Genomic DNA, 19,823 nt, shown 5'->3' with positions numbered 1-19,823 from the left:
GCTATTAAGATGACCATCCTGCCACGTGTTCTCTATCTCTTTTAAGCCTTACCGCTGTCCCCACTTAAGGGGCCCTCTCAAACCATGCAAGCAGACATTAATCGATTCATTTGGGGGGTTTGGAAACCACTCTTTCAACAGTCTGTAACGTACCGTTTAATGTGAGACGTAGGTCTGGCGTGCCTTCCCTATAGCAATATTATCAGGCCTCTGAACTCTGGTTCTTGGTCCAATGGAATAGGCCCTTCACACAGAAACACTGGTGCTTTATGGACTAGGTGGTGGCTGGTTCCCTAATTTGGAAGGAGCCTTGGCTCCCCAAGAAGCACAGAGCATATGGGCTCTATTCCTCCCCAGTCACCAGTGCCATATTCCAGGTATGGGGCTCAGTGACAGTGAGGGCGGGCCTAACGGCCTTCCCCTCCCCAATGATTCCGATCCTCTGTAACCCAGACTTTACTCCAGGACTCAAGATGGACTGTTTTGCAAGGTGGCGAGAGGGAGGTTGAAAATGAATTGGCTGCCTTTTCGACCCCCTGGGGATAATTCCCTTTGAGCAACTCAAGGAGGACTACTGCTTGGGAGAGGCTGAGAGAATTCAGTACTTCCAGGTTCGCCACTTGGTGCTCCATCCGTCCATGTGTCCATTCGCAGAGAGAACACTAACACCCTTCCAGAAATGGATAATCCAGAAGACATCAGTCAGGCGCCTCATTTTGGAGCTGCACACCTTCTTAATCAATGCCAGAGCCCCATTTCGCACCCCTGATTCTGCTTTGTCACTGCCGTAAACTCACGCGCTTTTGGACTCACCTGCTGGATGACATTGACACCGCCTTTGACACCTCCATCCCATGGTTCCCGGCCTACACTGTCCTGGGGCTATCCAACCCTCTGACATTCCCACTCCGCTCTCGAAGGGGCAAACAAATGGTTCTAGTGTTAGGAGCTGCACACCAAATGATATTGACCGTATGGGGCTCTGAAAGAAACCCCAACACGACATATGGCTGCATAAACTGTGGCTGATTATTGGTATGGAACAGCTGTCGATGGTCCTAGACCAGATAAGACTAGACTAGATAATTATGCCTCAGATTGGGCCCCCTTCATACGCATCTTATTTACTGCGTTTAGAGTATATCATTCATGTCTCAAATTACTACACTTGATTCCTTCACCACGGTAGCAACCCTCACTCACACGCAATGGCAGCCCACCCACCCCTTCAGTGGAACCAGAATCTAGCGAGTTTATCAAATTCCCCAACACATGTATGCTTCACAGAGGAAGGGGGGAGGGGAACCATTGGTAACTGTGACCGGGTGTCCCCGGCAACCGCGGCTCGACATAACGTATCGGACCAGGCCGATACGTCATGTCCGCGTCTCCCCGTTGCCGGGGCGACGCGATACGAGCGAGGCAGTGGGAGGGCCGTTGCCTGGGAAACCGGATGGGTTTCCCGGCGCGGCTTAGCCAAAAGAGAGGACGGCCCCGGAACAAGGACGGAGGAGCAGAAGAGGAGAACGGAGGAACAGGAGAGGAGAGCCGAGGAGAGGAGTACGGAGGGGCAGGAGAGGAGACCGGAGGAGCAGGCGAGGTGAGCCCAGGAGAAGGAGCAGGAGAGGAGAGCCCAGGAGTGGAGACCGGAGGAGCAGGAGAGGAGAGCCCAGGAGAAGGAGCAGGAGAGGAGAGCCCAGGAGTGGAGACCGGAGGAGCAGGAGAGGAGAGCCCAGGAGAGGGAGACCTCAGAAAAGTCCACAGGAGAAGAAACCGCAGCCGAGGAACGCCACAACGCCAGCCACGACCCAGGAGGGTCGTGGCTCACCAAGGTACGGTCCGTGTGGGCCAAAACAAAGGCCATATCATACTAGGGACTGGGGAGGGAATATAAAGGAGGAAAGGGAGGGAAAAGAAAGGGGCACGATAACGAGCACGTATGAGCACCCCACAAATCTATAACTAGAGATTGAGAGCACTTGTTCCCCAACTCCGCACAGGCACCCACCCCTCCTTATCGTTCCTGCCCATACCCAAGACAAGACTCCAGAGAAAGAGTGAGATAACCTTGGTTAAACCCCATACTTACCCGGGTGTTGTTTTCCTTTGTTTTCCGGTATCCTGGAATCCACCTGAGGGGACCCGCCAGAAGTCACCCTGGAAAAGAAACAAGAGACTTTGAGACTAAATCAACAATACAGGAAACTGAACAACAACACCGCAACCCTAAGGAAACCCCACCCGCTTGGTTATAAACTTCATGTTTTTCCTTTATTCCACCTTAATCTTAGAATAAATCCCACCATGAAACTAAACGCATACCTCGTCGTCGTTTGTATATTGTTCGATCTGTCACAGTGGTGTCAGAAGTGGGATGTGATTCTAGATCCTCCTCGACAATCGAACAGTATACACAATGAGTGACGCCCCCTCGCTGGAGGACATGATAAAACAGGTGGCCGAAGGCCAACGACACCTACAACTGGTGTGGGAGGCCCACCAGAGGGAGGCTAAGGAGGACCGTGAAGCCTTACAGTCGGCTTTGAAAAGTCAGGCAACCATACTGGCCAATAATCAACTGGTCCACGAGACGGCCATGAAGAAACTGACGGAGACTATTGCTACCACTAAGGTACACCCCAATGTCCCAAGTTCCGTCTTGCAAAAATATCAAGAAGGGGAAGATCCCGAATCTTTTTTTACTAATTTTGAAAGGGTGGCCTCAACCGCACAATGGCCGGAAGATAGATGGGGCCAGTATGTCGCCCCCCTACTTACAGGAATCCTACAAGCCGCATATCAAGCAGCGAACCCCGGGGGAACAACCCCATATTTCGAAATAAAGAGCAGTATATTAGAGAGGGTGGGGCACGACACGGAATATTATAGAATCAAATTCAGGAAAATCAAATGGGGACCGAACGAGGACCCCCGAACCTTCTACTATCGGGTAAACGATTTGGCTTTAAAATGGTTGGGTCCGTCAGGGAATAGCCGGGAAGACGTAATCCAAACAATTGTCCTCAAACAATATTTAGATGCCTTGCCTACGGCTACAAAACACTGGATCCGTCAACATCCCAAGGTGAACACGGAGATGGCAATAGACTTAGCATGTGCCTATCATCGTTCGGTGGATGTACGTAATATGCCAACCCGCCCCAGCATAAAACCGGGGCTCCCCAACCCGAAAAGCACTCCCAGAGTCCTTCCCGAAGAACCCATACCTCGCAGAACCTACGAGCATCCACCAGTACCGGGTCCTCAGTGTTATAACTGTGGGGAATGGGGGCACATTGCCCGTATGTGTCCAAGAAAACAAGACACTAGTGAACCCATGGAGGTTGGAGTTACCCGACGGCGGGTGCTGTGTACAGGCCGGGGCAACCCCAAATTTAAACAGTCCTTAAACGTCAATGGTCGAGTGGTTTGGGCCCTTATAGATTCCGAGTGCAGTCAATCCGTGATAAGGAAGGATCTCCTAGCCCTAGCAGACCAGGAAGTCGAACATTGGGTGACTATTTGCTGCGTTCACGGGGATAAGGAGAGATACCCCTTACAGGCCCTGACAGTAGAGTGGAGGAATTACAGGGACATCCTTCCTATGGGTATAATGTCAGATCTGATGAGAGGAATGTATTATTGGGACGGATTACGAACATTTTCAGGAGATCCTGGACCACGTTCGACAACCAACCCTGACCCAGGAGTGGTGGAGGGGTGCCCCTTTTTCTGACAGCGACCTAGAGCCCCCCTCTACCCGTAGGAAACTGTCACGTAGGGAGAAGCGTGTAGAAAAAGCAAACCACCGGGAGAAAGAGGCACATGGCACACCCTCAGGTCTGATTGCCGAGACTCATGAGGTGCCTGTCGGGTTTCCCCAAAGACAGAGAGAAGATCCTTTTCTGATGGATACAACTACCTGTGGATTCCTCACCTCATGAATACTCCCATGGCGCCAGCATTCGACGGAAATCTTCTTACTAGTCTCTGCACGTCGACGAGGACGTCACTCTAGCCCACGCGACGCCGTCTGACGTCATACAGGCAATAAGAAGTCCTCGCCGACGTGCCGATGACAGTTCCCTTTTTTCCGTGCATTCGAAACGGTTATCTTCGAGGGAGTTACTGTTACCTTCGTGGTTACAGTGTATTGTCTGCTGCGTAGTCTTCTCTGCGGTAACAATGTCTCAGAGGAAGTCGGGTTTCAAGCCCTGTCGAGAGTGTGGGGGCAAGATGTCAGTTACAGATCCTCACTCCGACTGTCTATGGTGTTTGAGCTCCGACCACGACGTCTCGACTTGCGATTCATGTCAACACATGAATCCGAAGGCCCTCAAAGAGCGCGAGGCCAAGTTATTCATGGCAAAGTCAAAGAAGAAGGAGAAACATCATAAGAAGTCTTCTTCGCCAAGGTCTCACCGGCGTCATCGAGACTCCCGGCGCCGTAGAGACTCACGACGTCACTCCAGCAAGGAGTCTCATTCGAGGTCACCTTCGGCTCGGCGTCGGAGGACTTGGGAGGTCAGCCCCACGGTCACGCCGCATCCATCGACGCCGTTGCCCTCTCCGGCGTCACCGACTTCACCTGGTCAGGCGTCAGTGATTGAGGTGGTGCAGCCTCTTGTGTTTTCTCCGGCGTCGCAGACGTCGAGGCCGGCGTCGGGGTCGCCTTCGATCCAGGCACCCCAGTATCCGGCTTTTCCCACTCCTGGAGCCGATAGTACCGCGTTTCTTAATGCGATGTATACCATCTTTCAGCAGATGGCTCCAGGAGCTGCTCCGGCTGGTCCTTCGGGGCCCTTGGCCTTTTCGTTGGGTGATCCTGCGCCTCTTCGGCCGGCACCCTTTATGCCCTTTCTCCCTTTTGGGAATGTGGGCTCGGCGCCGGTGCCGGCGTCGGTGGCCGCTCCGGTGGCTTCGGATGTTTCGGCCCCGGAGGTTGCCCCTCCGTCGAAGTCAGGATTTTGCCCTGTGACTCCGGTTGGTCCATCGGCTCCAAGACCTCGTCCTCCGGCTCCTGCCTCGGCGCCGAAGCTGCCTGTGGCGCCGGACGCGGCGTCAGATGCTTCTGGAGATCGGCGCCGTTCTTCGACGTCGGCGGAGGCCATGTCGACTCCGCGTATCGAGGAGAGACTTCATTCGAGGAGGCGTGCTCTCCGTCTTTTAGAAGAGCAAGAGTACCAGCGAGTCCTAGAGGAGGGAGAGATTGAGGACTCTGGAGACGGACTGCATGGTCTGGATACAGCCAGTGGGCTGGACACTTCCCCTGAGTGGGACCTTTCATCTCCAGGGGAATATACGGAGGAGGCTGCTTCCTTTCATGCTGTGGTGAGGAAGGCAGCGAGCTTTTTGGACCTGCCTTTGCCGGTGGCAGAGGCAAAGCAGAATTTGCTGACAGAGGTATTGCATCCGGCCTCTGCTGCAGCTGAGCCTCTCTTGCCATTTAATGAGGCTTTGCTGGATCCGGTGTTGGAGGTGTGGAAGAAGCCGGTGTCTTCCTCGGCCGTTCATAGGGCTGTGGCCAGGAGGTATCGAGCTGCACCATCTGACCCTGGCTTTCTCTCTAGACACCCTACGCCGGAGAGCTTGGTGGTGCAAGCCTCCTGTTCCTCAAAGTCAGCGCCTGGTTCCTTCCCGACGGTGCCTGGAGACAGAGACTCCAAGAAACTGGATGCGCAGTCCAAGAAAATATTTTCGTCATGCAGTTTGGCGTTGAAGGCCACCAACGCCACGTGCATTCTGGGGAGGTACATCCATGCGCTGATGGATGATATTTCGTCTTCATTCACGGAGCTTCCCCAGGGTCTTTTGGATGTGGTCTCGGACGCCCAGGCTGCCGCGACCCAGATTATCCAGTCTGGGCTGGACACGACCGACTCGGTGGCCAGGGCGATGGGCACGGCTGTGGTGGCAAGAAGACAGGCCTGGCTCCGAAACTCAGGGTTCTCTGCGGATGTGCAGTCGACCCTGCTGGACCTCCCGTTTGATGGGGACAGACTGTTTGGAGCCAAGGCAGATTCGGCCTTGGAACGATTTAAGGAGAGCAGAGCCACAGCCAAATCGTTAGGACTGCAAGCTCCTTCTTCCTCTGCCTCTTCTAGAATTTTCAGGAGGTTTCGGGGATTTGGGCGTGGCTCTTATTCCTCTTCCTTTCGGGGGAGGTTCCAGCAACCCGCCTCTTCCCTCCCCTATAGGTCATTTAGAGGGAGGGTGAGGGGTGGGGTCCGTACCAGAGGAGCCTCTCAACAGCACTCTGCCTCTTCCTCGTCCTCTGGAGGGGTGCAGCAGGGGAAGCAGCCTTAGGCTTCCACCGTTTCCCACTCACTCCTCTCCTGTAGGGGGAAGATTACAGCGTTTTCTCCACAAGTGGAGGTCTATCACAACGGACACTTGGGTTCTCGGCATTGTGGGAAAAGGCTACGCCCTTCCCTTTCGGGAGTTCCCGCCCCTCATCCCGCCCCGCCCATCTTATTGTTCAGAAGAACACCTCCTGTTGCTAGAACAGGAGGTTCAAGTCATATCCCGATACTCAAGTCGCACAGGAAGTATCTCCGGTTTGTGGTAGGGTCGCAGCACTATCAGTTTGCGGTCCTCCCGTTTGGTCTTACTTCAGCACCTCGAGTCTTCACAAAGGTGATGTCAGTGGTTGCGGCGGAGCTCAGAAGGAAGGGGATAGCAGTATTCCCTTACTTGGACGACTGGTTGATCAAAGCCAAGTCCCCGGAGCTTGTGTCGCATCATCTGCAGTCAACAACCCAGTTGTTGTTCGACCTGGGCTTTTCGGTGAACGTGCCCAAATCTCACCTGGAGCCCTCTCAGCGCCTCCTGTTCATAGGGGCAGTACTGGATACAACATTGAGTCGAGCCTTTCCTCCGCCTCAGCGGATTCAAGATATTCAGGAATTGGTTCCAATGTTTCGAAATGGAGCGGTAGTTCCAGTCCTCAAGGTCCTTCGTCTGCTCGGTCTGTTCGCCTCCTGCATTCTGTTGGTCACGCATGCTCGCTGGCACATGAGGGCTCTTCAGTGGTGCCTCCGAAGGCAGTGGTCTCAACACAAGGGAGATTTAGAAGGTACTGTCAAGATCTCCAGAGATGCTGCTGTGGAATTGAAGTGGTGGATTGCGGGCAACAATCTTTCACAGGGGAAGCCGTTCGCGCAGTCGCCACCAGTGGCCACGGTAATAACGGATGCCTCCACCCTAGGATGGGGAGCTCATCTGGGGGATCTGGAGATCAAAGGGCTTTGGTCTCCAGAGGAACAGGTGTTTCATATCAATCTGTTGGAGTTACGGGCTGTACGTTTGGCTCTCAAGGCCTTCCTCCCATCCCTTCGTGGTCAGTCGGTACAGGTCCTGACGGACAATACTACCACGATGTGGTACATAAACAAACAGGGAGGAGTAGGGTCGTACCTTCTCTGCAGAGAAGCTCTTCGGCTATGGTCCTGGGCAAAGGACCATCAGATTTGCTTGGTGGCAAATCATCTGGCCGGGGTCTTGAATGTACGTGCGGACAGTCTCAGTCGCCAATTCTCGGCAGACCACGAGTGGCGTCTCCATCCAGATCAAGTCTGTTTAATCTTCCAGATGTGGGGGTTTCCTCGGATAGATCTGTTTGCCACTCGGGAGAACGCGCATTGCCCGTTATTCTGCAGCCTCCAGTATCCGATGCAGGGAGCGTTGGGGGACGCGTTTCAGATAACCTGGTGCGACCAGTTGCTTTACGCGTTTCCCCCCATACCCTTGATTCCTCGAGTGTTGAGGAAAATTCGCCAAGACCGGGCCCAAGTCATCTTAATAGCTCCGGATTGGCCAAGGAGGGTATGGTACTCCGACCTTCTCCAACTCTCACTGTGCCCTCCGCTCCGTCTCCCTCTCAGGGCAGACCTCCTCTCGCAGTCGCAGGGGCAGGTTTTACACCCCAACCTCCAGAGTCTGCACCTACATGCTTGGAGATTGAACGGGGCAACCTGAGTTCCTTCTCTCTCCCGCCTGATGTAGTGGATGTTATCTTAGCGGCCAGGCGACACTCCACTAAATCTATCTACGCTAATAGGTGGTCTAAATTTGTTATGTGGTGTGGAGAGAGACAGATTGATCCCTTACATGCTCATCTGTCACATGTTTTGTCTTTTGCACTGTCTCTAGCGCAGAAAGGTTGTGCAGTAGCTACCATTAAGGGTTATTTGTCGGCCTTGTCAGCCTTCATTTGTCTTCCAGACCAACCATCGTTATTTAAATCCCCTATTGTTCTCAGATTCTTGAAAGGTCTTCTGAATCAATATCCTCCAAAACCATTCGTTATGCCTCAATGGGATTTGTCCTTGGTCCTGACTTTCCTTATGGGGTCCCCTTTTGAGCCTATGCATTCTTGCCCCTTAAGGTATTTGGTTATTAAAACAGTATTCCTGGTAGCTATAACATCTGCAAGGAGAGTGAGTGAGTTGCAGGCCTTATCGGTTAAACCCCCTTATATAACGTTTTATGGGGATAAGGTGGTGTTGAGGACCAAGGCTGCTTTCCTTCCGAAGGTTGTTTCACCCTTCCATTTGGCTCAGACAATCACTTTGTCCACGTTTTATCCTCCGCCTCATCCTTCAAAGGAGGAAGAAAGACTACATCGCCTGGACCCAAAAAGGGCGTTGAGCTTCTATATCGACAGAATGAAGGATATCAGGCTGGAGGATCAGCTGTTTGTCGGATACGTGGGCAAGAGGAGAGGAAAGGCAGTCCACAAGAGAACACTCTCCAGGTGGGTTGTTCTTTGCATTAAAATCTGTTACTCTTTGGCAAAGAAGGATCCGCCTGAGGGCATTAGAGCTCACTCCACCCGAGCTAAGTCGGCCTCTTCGGCCTTGGCCAGGGGTGTTCCTGTGGTTGACATCTGCAAGGCCGCAACTTGGTCGTCCCTTCACACTTTTGTGAAACATTACTGTTTGGACTCTGAGGTCAGAAGGGACGGTCATTTTGCACGGTCAGTGCTGCAGGATTTCTTGGTTTGACCATTTAGGCACCCACCGCCGGGCGTGGTACTGCTTTGGGACTCTATTCATGAGGTGAGGAATCCACAGGTAGTTGTATCCATCAGAAGAACGAGTTACTTACCTTCGGTAACGACTTTTCTGGTGGATACATTAGCTACCTGTGGATTCCTCACGGTCCCACCCGCCTCCCCGTTGCCTTTTTGGTCTCTCCAAGCAATCCTTGAGTGTGCTCCTTTTGGTCTTCAAAGTTGCAATACATTTTGCATGTATGATATTTGTATATATGTGTATATGTATATATAAATCTATATATATATTGGGTATATACATGATTCGTATGTATAAAAATATTTATTTGTTTAAAAAAAAAAAAAAAAAAAAAAAAAAAAGGTTATATTAAATCTACAGCTATTTTATTGCAATGTTGTGTGATTTACAATATTAAGAGATGTTGCTTTGCTCTTTCATTGCATTGGGTTATTATTATTATTCTCATGCACGTAAAAAATGTTGGTACTGTCATCGGCACGTCGGCGAGGACTTCTTATTGCCTGTATGACGTCAGACGGCGTCGCGTGGGCTAGAGTGACGTCCTCGTCGACGTGCAGAGACTAGTAAGAAGATTTCCGTCGAATGCTGGCGCCATGGGAGTATTCATGAGGTGAGGAATCCACAGGTAGCTAATGTATCCACCAGAAAAGTCGTTACCGAAGGTAAGTAACTCGTTCCTCTCGCCCAAGCTTGGAAGTCGGCCAAATCCGAAGAAACCGAAGAGGTGGGTCCCTACTTCTTAATTAGAAAAAACCTCTTATATCGCATAACCACTAATCGCTCCGGGGACCGTAAGCAACAGTTGTTGGTGCCCGACCACTATAGAGAACTTGTTCTAACCTTAGCCCACTGTCAACCCGGAGGAGGTCATTTCGGAAGGGAAAAAACAGAGGAGTATCTCCTCCGGCGGTTTTATTGGCCGGGGGTTTTCGCCCACATACGAAAATTTTGCTCCCAATGTTCCAGGTGCCAACTTACCGAACCCGGTAGACCTAGAAAAGCGCCTCTCATGCCATTACCCATCATAGACGTTCCATTTAGTAGGATGGGAATGGACTTGATAGGTCCCATAGTACCCTCCACGAAAGGACACACATATATCCTAGTCCTGGTAGATTATGCCACCCGATACCCAGAGGCCATTCCTTTAAAAAGCATAACAATCAAAACAGTAGCCCAAGCAATGATTAATGTATTTTCTCGAGTAGGATTTCCACATGAAATACTCACTGACCAGGGAACTCCTTTCATGTCTACACTCATGAAGCAGGTGTGTAAAGCGTTAGGTATTTCCCAAATTCGCACCTCGGTGTACCATCCCCAGACCGATGGACTGGTGGAACGGTACAACCGTACCATAAAAACCCTGCTAAGGAAAGTAGTAGAAGAGTCAGGTAGAGACTGGGATCAAAAGTTGCCCCTGGTACTGTATGCTATACGTACACATGAACAAGCATCCACCGGACACAGTCCTTTTGAACTCGTGTTCGGAAGACAGCCCCGATCCCTGCTGGACATGGCCATAGAAGCGTGGGAAGAGGAGGCGGAGGAAGGGGGGAAACCTTTGTTAGAATATGCCCACGACTTACGGTCTCAGTTACAAGGGTTATGGGACACAGTCCGAGTAAATATGGAACATGCCCAACAGAACCAAAAACAGTATTACGATCGAGGGAGTAAATTAAGGGTTCTACTACCAGGGGATCAGGTACTTATAATGCGCCCCACGTCTGAACATAAATTGGTTGCAAAATGGCAGGGTCCACATAAAGTACTACGAGCCGTTTCCCCGGTCACTTACCTAATTGAAATCTCGACCACGCCGCAGAAAACCCAGATTTATCACATAAATCTCTTAAAGAAATGGGAAGAACCCGAGAGCTCTAACTCGACCGAAGCCTTGGGCCGGTTCCTATGTCCCAATGGGAGGGTTCAAATTGAATTTTGCCCGACCGAGACCACTATTGAGGAGAGTCTGCCCACAGTGAACGCCTCCTTAACAAAATTAGAGAGGGAACAGGTATTCAGTTTACTGGAACATTTCAGATCATTTTTTTCCGCAGTGCCAGGCAAAACCTCTTTGATTGCCCATAAAATACAGACTGCACCAGGTACAATTGTCCGGTTACGACCATATCGTATCCCAGAAGCCAGGAAACAGATTATGGAGGACAAGATCCAAAAGATGCTAGAATTAGGAGTAATAGAGCCTTCTACTAGTCCCTGGTGCTCCCCAGTTGTCCTGGTACCAAAACCTGATGGTACTATTAGGTTCTGCATCGACTTCAGGAAACTCAACGAACATTCCATGTTCGATACGTATCCGATACCCAGGGTGGATGATGTATTAGAAAAACTAGGAAAAGCAAAATACATGTCCACCCTTGATTTAACTAAAGGATATTGGCAGATTCCACTAGCCGCAGAAGATAAAGAGAAAACGGCCTTTGCCACGCAGTCCGGTCTGTACCACTTCACAGTGTTGCCGTTCGGACTGCATGGAGCCCCAGCGACATTTCAACGGTTAATGGACAGCCTCCTAAACCCCTTTCGACATTTTACAGCTGCTTACTTAGATGACGTAGTTATTTTCAGTGAAACATGGAATGATCATCTACTACATTTGCAACAGATATTCCATACTCTGAGACAGGCAGGGTTAACTGCCAATCCAAAAAAATGCGTTATCGGACAACCTGACATATCATATTTAGGATACAAAATCAGTCAAGGGAACCTCCAACCACAATCTAAAAAGGTAGAAGCTATTCTCAATGCACCTAGCCCTGCAACAAAGAAAGATTTGCGTTCCTTCCTAGGGTTGGTCGGCTACTATCGAAGATTCATTCCCAATTATTCCACCCTAGCCGCCCCCCTTACGGATCTTCTGGCTAAATCTCGTCCTAATCAATTAGCCCCTTTTTCGGATCAACAGAAGACTAGTTTTGAACAGCTAAAATCCTTTCTGACTAGGGAGCCCATCCTACGATGCCCAGATTTCTCGAAACCGTTCCACCTCTATACAGATGCCTCTGATGTCGGGCTAGGAGGGGTACTAACCCAGCCCGATGGGGACGGTAGGGATCACCCGATAGTATATATTAGCAGGAAACTGTTTCCTCGGGAGTGCCACTATCCCACGATCGAAAAGGAATGTTTGGCCATCAAATGGGCTGTAGACACCCTGCAATATTACCTTTTGGGTCGCCCTTTTATTCTCTATACAGATCATGCTCCCCTCACTTGGTTGTCGGCTCATAAAGATACGAATTCACGGATCTTAAGGTGGTTCCTTGAACTCCAACCATTTTCATTTCAGGTCCGTCACATCCCTGGTCCCCAGCAGGATTATCTCTCCAGATACCCAGACTCTACCTCGGTCCTCGATCGGGACCGTTCTTGGGAAGGGGTGTGTGACCGGGTGTCCCCGGCAACCGCGGCTCGACATGACGTATCGGACCAGGCCGATACGTCATGTCCGCGTCTCCCCGTTGCCGGGGCGACGCGATACGAGCGAGGCAGTGGGAGGGCCGTTGCCTGGGAAACCGGATGGGTTTCCCGGCGCGGCGTAGCCAAAAGAGAGGACGGCCCCGGAACAAGGACGGAGGAGCAGGAGAGGAGAACGGAGGAAAAGGAGAGGAGAGCCGAGGAGAGGAGTACGGAGGGGCAGGAGAGGAGACCGGAGGAGCAGGCGAGGAGAGCCCAGGAGAAGGAGCAGGAGAGGAGAGCCCAGGAGTGGAGACCGGAGGAGCAGGAGAGGAGAGCCCAGGAGAAGGAGCAGGAGAGGAGAGCCCAGGAGTGGAGACCGGAGGAGCAGGAGAGGAGAGCCCAGGAGAGGGAGACCTCAGAAAAGTCCACAGGAGAAGAAACCGCAGCCGAGGAACGCCACAACGCCAGGAGGGTCGTGGCTCACCAAGGTACGGTCTGTGTGGGCCAAAACAAAGGCCATATCATACTAGGGACTGGGGAGGGAATATAAAGGAGGAAAGGGAGGGAAAAGAAAGGGGCACGATAACGAGCACGTATGAGCACCCCACAAATCTATAACTAGAGATTGAGAGCACTTGTTCCCCAACTCCGCACAGGCACCCATCCCTCCTTATCGTTCCTGCCCATACCCAAGACAAGACTCCAGAGAAAGAGTGAGATAACCTTGGTTAAACCCCATACTTACCCGGGTGTTGTTTTCCTTTGTTTTCCGGTATCCTGGAATCCACCTGAGGGGACCCGCCAGAAGTCACCCTGGAAAAGAAACAAGAGACTTTGAGACTAAATCAACAATACAGGAAACTGAACAACAACACCGCAACCCTAAGGAAACCCCGCCCGCTTGGTTATAAACTTCATGTTTTTCCTTTATTCCACCTTAATCTTAGAATAAATCCCACCATAAAACTAAACGCATACCTCGTCGTCGTTTGTATATTGTTCGATCTGTCACAGTAACTTTGGGCCACATGTACAAAGCTTTTTGCACGTCGCAAACAGCGAATCTGTCTGTTTGCGACGTGCAAAAAGCACTTCCCCATGTACAAAACCAGTTTTGCGAATCGGTAAAACAGGATTGCGACTCGCAATTAGGAAGGAGTGTCCCCTTCCTAATTGCGACTCGCAGTTCCATGTTTGATTGTTTTGTGTCTGCGAATGCGGTCGCAAAATAATCGCAGTTAGCACCAGTAGGACCCCTTCCCCTTTTTGAATGTCACTGAAAACATTTTTTCAGAGCAGGCAGTTGTCCTACAGACGACTGCCTGCTCTGAAAAAATAAAACAAAAACATTTCATTTTTTGTTTTTGTAATGCATCTCGTTTTCCTTCAAGGAAAACGGACTGCATTACTAAAAAAAAGGCTTTATTTAAAAGCAGTCAGAGACATGGTGGTCTGCTGTCTGCAGCAGACCACCATCCCTGTGAGGGCCGCCATTCCCAAGGGGGTCGCAAATTGCGACCTACCTCAAGAATAATCATGAGGTGGGCATTTGCGACCCCCTTGTGAGTCGCAAATAGTGTCAAGGACACTATCCTACATACGGTTTTGCGACTCGCAAATTGTGAGTCGCAAAAAAAAAGATTGATACATGTAGCCCTTTATGTTTGAGTATTAGTCACTGTTAATAATCAGTTAAACCACTTCCACTGACATCGCTGCTAGCATCCCGGTTAAGGGCGAACAGCTGTGCTATACTAGCATTTTGTTTGCACTTGACGCTGCCAGCCTGTGGGGTTGTAGGCTGCGTACGAGCTTAACCCACGGTGGATTTAATAAACAGATTTAATCCTAAAAGAACATTGGGGGAGAGGTCGGCAGCACTGCTGTCTGCTCCTCCGATTGCCACACAGAATGTAAGCTGCAGAAATTTACAGCTTACACTTCACTACCAGCTATCAACTGCTCTCAGCAGTTTGTAAACATTCTATGCCTTGCACAGGACAACTAGCAGTGCAAAGCATTGTGCGTGACCTTGCGAGTCACGGGAAAGGGGCAGCACCACTTTCGTCCTCCTCTTCCCTTGCAAATTGTGACTTGTACTTGTGTGCTGCACATTGGTACTTTGCATTGGCCAAACTGGCTGTGCCTGCTTCGCAAATACACAGTACTTTTGTGAATGAGAGCTTAAAGTGTTTCCCACTGCAAAATGTGAATAACATTAGGTTGTCCTTTGAGTTGTGTCTTTATAGACGTTTTACCATTTCAACTGCATTCTTTTTCAATCAAATGGCACTGTGATGTGCAGTGAAGGAAAATAACCCACGCTCTAGCCTTATAGCTGTTTGTTTTTGCAGTATCGGCCATGTTGGAAAATGAGAGCATTCAAGGTCTATCAGGTGTGAGACCCACAGGCTACAGGAAGCGGTCATCCAGCATGATAGATGGGGACCACTCTTACAGCCTTGAAGCAGTCGTCAGGCAGCTGAACCTCTTCAACAGCATCATGTGCGATCACGGCTTGGACCCCGAGATCATCCAGCAGGTCTTCAAGCAGCTCTTCTACATGATCAATGCGGTGGCGCTCAACAATCTCTTGCTGAGGAAGGACGTCTGCTCCTGGAGCACTGGCATGCAGCTCAGGTGCTGTATCTAATGGATATAGTTGCCCCTTCTTTAACAACTCACTTCTTTTACTGCCATTTATAAACATTTTAAAATGCACTTAATCATTTAAAATGTAAAACCTCTACCATTAAGTAAACAATTAATATAGAAATATCATCAAACACATTTAAAATAAACCAGTTTTGTTCACCCCACCTCCTAAAGCATGAGAGCTACAAGATGATTCGGAGGCAGCGAGGCGTTTGTCACTCTGCCAGCCTTCTTGCCATGCCAGATCTTGCCGATGCCGAGTTGCGACCGGTCTTTGGGTGCAACCATAGCATGGACTCGGAACTGTAAAGAGCCATGGCTGGATCCAGCAATCCATCTTCTCAGAACCAAGGGCCGGATCTAGCAAAGGGTTTCACCCATTCTGTGTCTATGGGAAAATGTGTTCGTACATATGGCCCTAAGTCTCTTCTGGATTTTCCTTTAGCATTGCGTCATGGCCAACACTTTGGAATAAAAATCTGAGACAGGATTTGTGGCCACTGACTAAGTACCCCTACTTGTATAATGTATTCCACATAATCTCTTATTGTTTTATTGTTCCAAGATGATTACCAGCGAGCACTAGCGAGCCGACCCAGCTGCAGATAAAGGCATCTGAAAAATGGATGCTAAATAAAATAAAGTAACTGGAGCACAGGGGGTGGGGGCACACACTGATAAAAGTATTTGAAAAATGGATGCTACATAAAATAAAACAATCTTTTTATGCTTAGGTAGAATTGATTTCACATCTGTGTGGTACGTGCACACCTGATCCCTGTCATATAAACATCAAACCTGTTGATTTTGCCAGTGCGTGTTATGTTTATCCGCTAAACTCCCAAATGCACATTCTCATTAAACCCTTCCTCATGCACAATTTCGTCCTCTCCCTCTTGGAAAAATTTGTGTATATCAGCAAACAGGGCAGTGTAACTCCATAGTACTACAAACAATATTTGGTTAAAAAGTGCAGTAGGTTCTAATCACATAGTATTTAAGTGACCATTTCAGGAGTATTCTTTGAAAGTATCATTTATTTCCCCTAATGTAGGTTTAACATAAGCCAGCTGGAGGAGTGGTTGCGTGGAAAGAACTTGCACCAGAGTGGAGCTGTGCAGACCTTAGAACCCCTAATCCAAGCTGCACAGCTCCTTCAGCTGAAGAAGAAAACGACTGAGGATGCGGAGGCTATTTGTTCATTGTGTACTGTGTTAACCACCCAACAGGTAAACAGACTTGAATAATGATTGCCTAACATGGACACACAGACAGTGCATTACTGCATTGTTATTATGTTTTTATGTATCCACCATTGAATGGCCGCCTAAAACAATATGACTGCCTTGTGTTTCACAATGAGACTATTTTTCTGTCTTTGCTCTTTTTGTTAAGCCTTTGTTGTACTTCACAACTTAATCGACTTAGTGTGTTGTTGTAGGGTCTCTTCAGTTTTACAGTTGGTGTAGTTCATTTTTGTATCCCGGTTTCAGATAGATACTTTTAACAGGAGATTCCTTGCCTTGCAAACCTTCCCAGTTGCCTGACTAGATCGGAAAACTCTTCCAAATGTTCATGTGTGCTAGCAGGTGCTAAATTGCCTCCAAACATGATGACAGGGAGCCACATATAGGTGCCACCCCCCCCCCGTACGCCCTTTCTTTTGGTACAAATCAAGAGCTTAGCTCCTTCAGTTTTTTAGCTCTTTAAAATATTTTAACCAAAACTTGTTTAAAATGTGCAGGGATATTGCCCTCCAAATCTGCCTGCATCAAACTATGCCATGTGTGCCGCAAGCTAATGTCTAATGACCCCCACTATGTCTGTTCAGCAGCCAATACTCCCTGATGCACCAGAAGGTGTGCAAAGTTAAATTCTACATTGCTAAGCATAACACATATGGTCAGTCTCTCTTCAAGTCATGGGTCTGTGCCAAATCCTGCACCTATTCATTGTCTTTTGGTAGGTCAGATACGATGTTGAGAAACAAGTCAAAGAGAAAGCACAAACAGGGTTCTTCGCCTACTTGACACTATGGCTCCAGGGAGAGGTCCAATAGTCCGCACTCTAAAGGCCTGACTCCAGTTTCAATGTCTGACTCTGATCTGATTCCGGTCCTTCAGCCAATCTGCCCTTGGCCCAAAGAACATCATCCACTCTGCCGCAAATCTGAGTCCATGCTGCAGCTCTTCCAGATGTTTGCAGATCTCATTGGAGTGCCTTTGGGTGCCACAGTCTACCAGGGTCTCTGATCCTGTATCATCTGGGACCCCTCCATGGCTGGTGTCAGACAATGCCAAAAACCTCTTTGCTGCAGGCACTGACAGATTTTTCTTTGCCAACACTGCCCCCACCTCTAGAGGTGCTTAAACCAGATTCAGTTTCAAGTACCGATTGAGAGTCTGGAACCAACTTTGGTTGGGTTGTGCTCCATGTTGCACTATAACATAAAGATCAACCTTAATATGAGAAAGACTCTCTTCCTGTCATTTTGCCTCACAGGCAGTATTCCAGGAGCATGCAGGCCCACTTTGGCTTTCACTGCAGTGCTCTTCTGGGTCTTGAGCGTGTTCTCCATAATGAAGATGATCATGAGGAAGCAGATCATTTGCTCCCCCTTCATTACATTGATGTTGGTTAAAGCCTAGCCATACAAACCACCAGTGCCTTGGACACTTCACCTGAGATAGTACTGAAATATCCTTGAGGGGCATCTGTGGAAGGGGATTCCTCTTTTGTAGTGGGGCTACACACAACCTCAGACATCCAACTATGCAGCTACTTGTGGTGAAGACTAGCACCAACCTTCTAAAAGTCCTGCTATTTCATGAAGCCTTGACTTGAGACCCTTAAGGCAACCAGGTCCCAGTCTAGCTTGACCCCTCCCGATTGCTAGTTGGTTCAGATCTGCTAAAGCTCATCCAGCTTTCCTGATGTAGCACCCTGCTCCAGAAAACCTTATAGTTGCGTACTCCATGAGCAAAGCGAGTCCAAATATATTTCCCACTGCTCCACCGGACAGAGAATCAAAGACAGATTTTGTGGCTCCAGGGGCAAAGGCTGTGACAGAAAAGGTCCCAACAGACAGCAGGAGCAGTCATCCTTCTTGCCTGGTGCTGCCACTGCTGCTGAGCCTGTTTAGTTTCCACTTCATCAGGCATTTGGGACCAGTAGAGGATCAAATCCAACATTACATACCCTTCTGGCACTCTATCACTTCAGATCAGTGGTCCTTCGATTTACTCAGCAGACTTACGCCCTCCCCTTTCTCTGCATCCTGCCACTCCAACTCCTCTACTTTAACACTAAAGGTGATGGGGTTACCTGCCAACGGCGTGAACAAAACTGGATTGATCTAAGACGGTTTAGTGTTTAGAACAGCTGTCCCTCAGCATCTGTTTGCCTCTTCCTCTTTGGGAGGATCTGTTGTCCTAACAACAGGGCAGGATGTTACATCTAAACCTTCACAATCTACACATTCATGCAAGGAGAATCAATGGAACCAGGTAGGAGGTTTAGTTCTGCTCTCCAAGGTGATGAATATCATTTTGGCTGCTTATCTCCTTTCCAAAAAACCTAATGACTTGAGCTGGTGGTCAGATTTTAAACAACTAATGCCTGCTTTACAAAAGTAAACTTACACTTTTGTGTAAGTTTACCATTGTTTGCTGTTCACAAAGGCATTTGACTGCTAGTATCTTTATGACTGTGGAGCACATAAAAATATAGGCAGTCCTATCCTTTATGTGCAGAGACTCCGCAGTTATAAATATATATTACTCGTAAAATAGATTTATGTGGAAGCATGTCAAAGATGGCAGATGGGACGGTCACATAAATGTGAGCTCTGGCCCGTCGCCATATTTATCTGCCTAAATCCCCTCCAGATTTAATGCCTCAAGTCGGATTCTGCCATTCAGAACCATGACAGGCAAGCATGGCCCCTATTAACCAAGGATCGGAGCCGTGATAGGCTTTTACAAGCAGGAATCGCCCACGCTGTTGCACCACTGAGGCATGGATGGCGCAACAGGAGACGGCAGCCGATTGTTTGCAAGGGGGAGGATCTGAGGCCCTGCACGATACTCACGCCCTGACCAAGAAGGTGCGGGAGATCTGATTGGTGGTGCTTGGGCTTTATTTCTGCCATGCTCTCCCTAACAGACATCACGTTGCATTGACGGCCCCCTGGAAATGTGTGCTTAGCTGTTTATGAAAACTCAAAACTGAATTCCTGCGTGCCGCGCTTGGTGCAGCTAAGCAGGCACCAGTGAGCCGCTCGCACTGACTGAGGCTACTCTCTCTCCAGGCACCCCCAAAGATACTGCTTTCATCTACCCCCCCCCCCACCACCCCTCACCCCCCCCCACTCAGACCTTGACCTACACTTCCAACGACAGCACTGATGCTCGGGGTAAGACCGGTGGCCTTTGGGCAGTGAGACGTGTATGGAAGCATGAATGATCTATTGGCCCTGCATCCTGCGGGACCGGGGAGTTAGAGGCTTCCCACCCAGGGCATATTTGCAGATACTGATACTCCCAGCTGCTTTTACACGGAGACTGTAACTAATGTTTAGACCTTGGGGACTCACTTTTTATTGGAGTCTCTAACCTGCACCGATTATTGAACTACCGTCTCCCTCTCCCTGGGGGCCTTTTTAATTAATGGGAGACCTGCTATAAATTAGTTTGAAGGATG

At 49.5% G+C, this 19,823-nt stretch overlaps 1 protein-coding gene across 2 annotated transcripts in view; it reads left to right on the top strand.

Moving 5' to 3' along the window:
* MYO5B (myosin VB) overlaps window positions 1–19,823 on the top strand; it is an 842,958-nt gene that overhangs the window by 797,235 nt on the left and 25,900 nt on the right. For both annotated transcript variants that reach the window (XM_069219220.1, XM_069219218.1), the window contains 2 exons: window positions 14,822–15,107; window positions 16,177–16,351. In XM_069219220.1, the coding sequence (XP_069075321.1) occupies window positions 14,822–15,107; window positions 16,177–16,351 (461 nt within the window). The remainder of the gene's footprint in view (window positions 1–14,821; window positions 15,108–16,176; window positions 16,352–19,823) is intronic.

This window comes from Pleurodeles waltl, chromosome 1_1 (genome assembly GCF_031143425.1).
Source record: "Pleurodeles waltl isolate 20211129_DDA chromosome 1_1, aPleWal1.hap1.20221129, whole genome shotgun sequence".
Classification (NCBI taxonomy): Eukaryota; Metazoa; Chordata; class Amphibia; order Caudata; family Salamandridae; genus Pleurodeles; species Pleurodeles waltl.
This window is presented reverse-complemented; position numbering and strand designations above follow the sequence as displayed.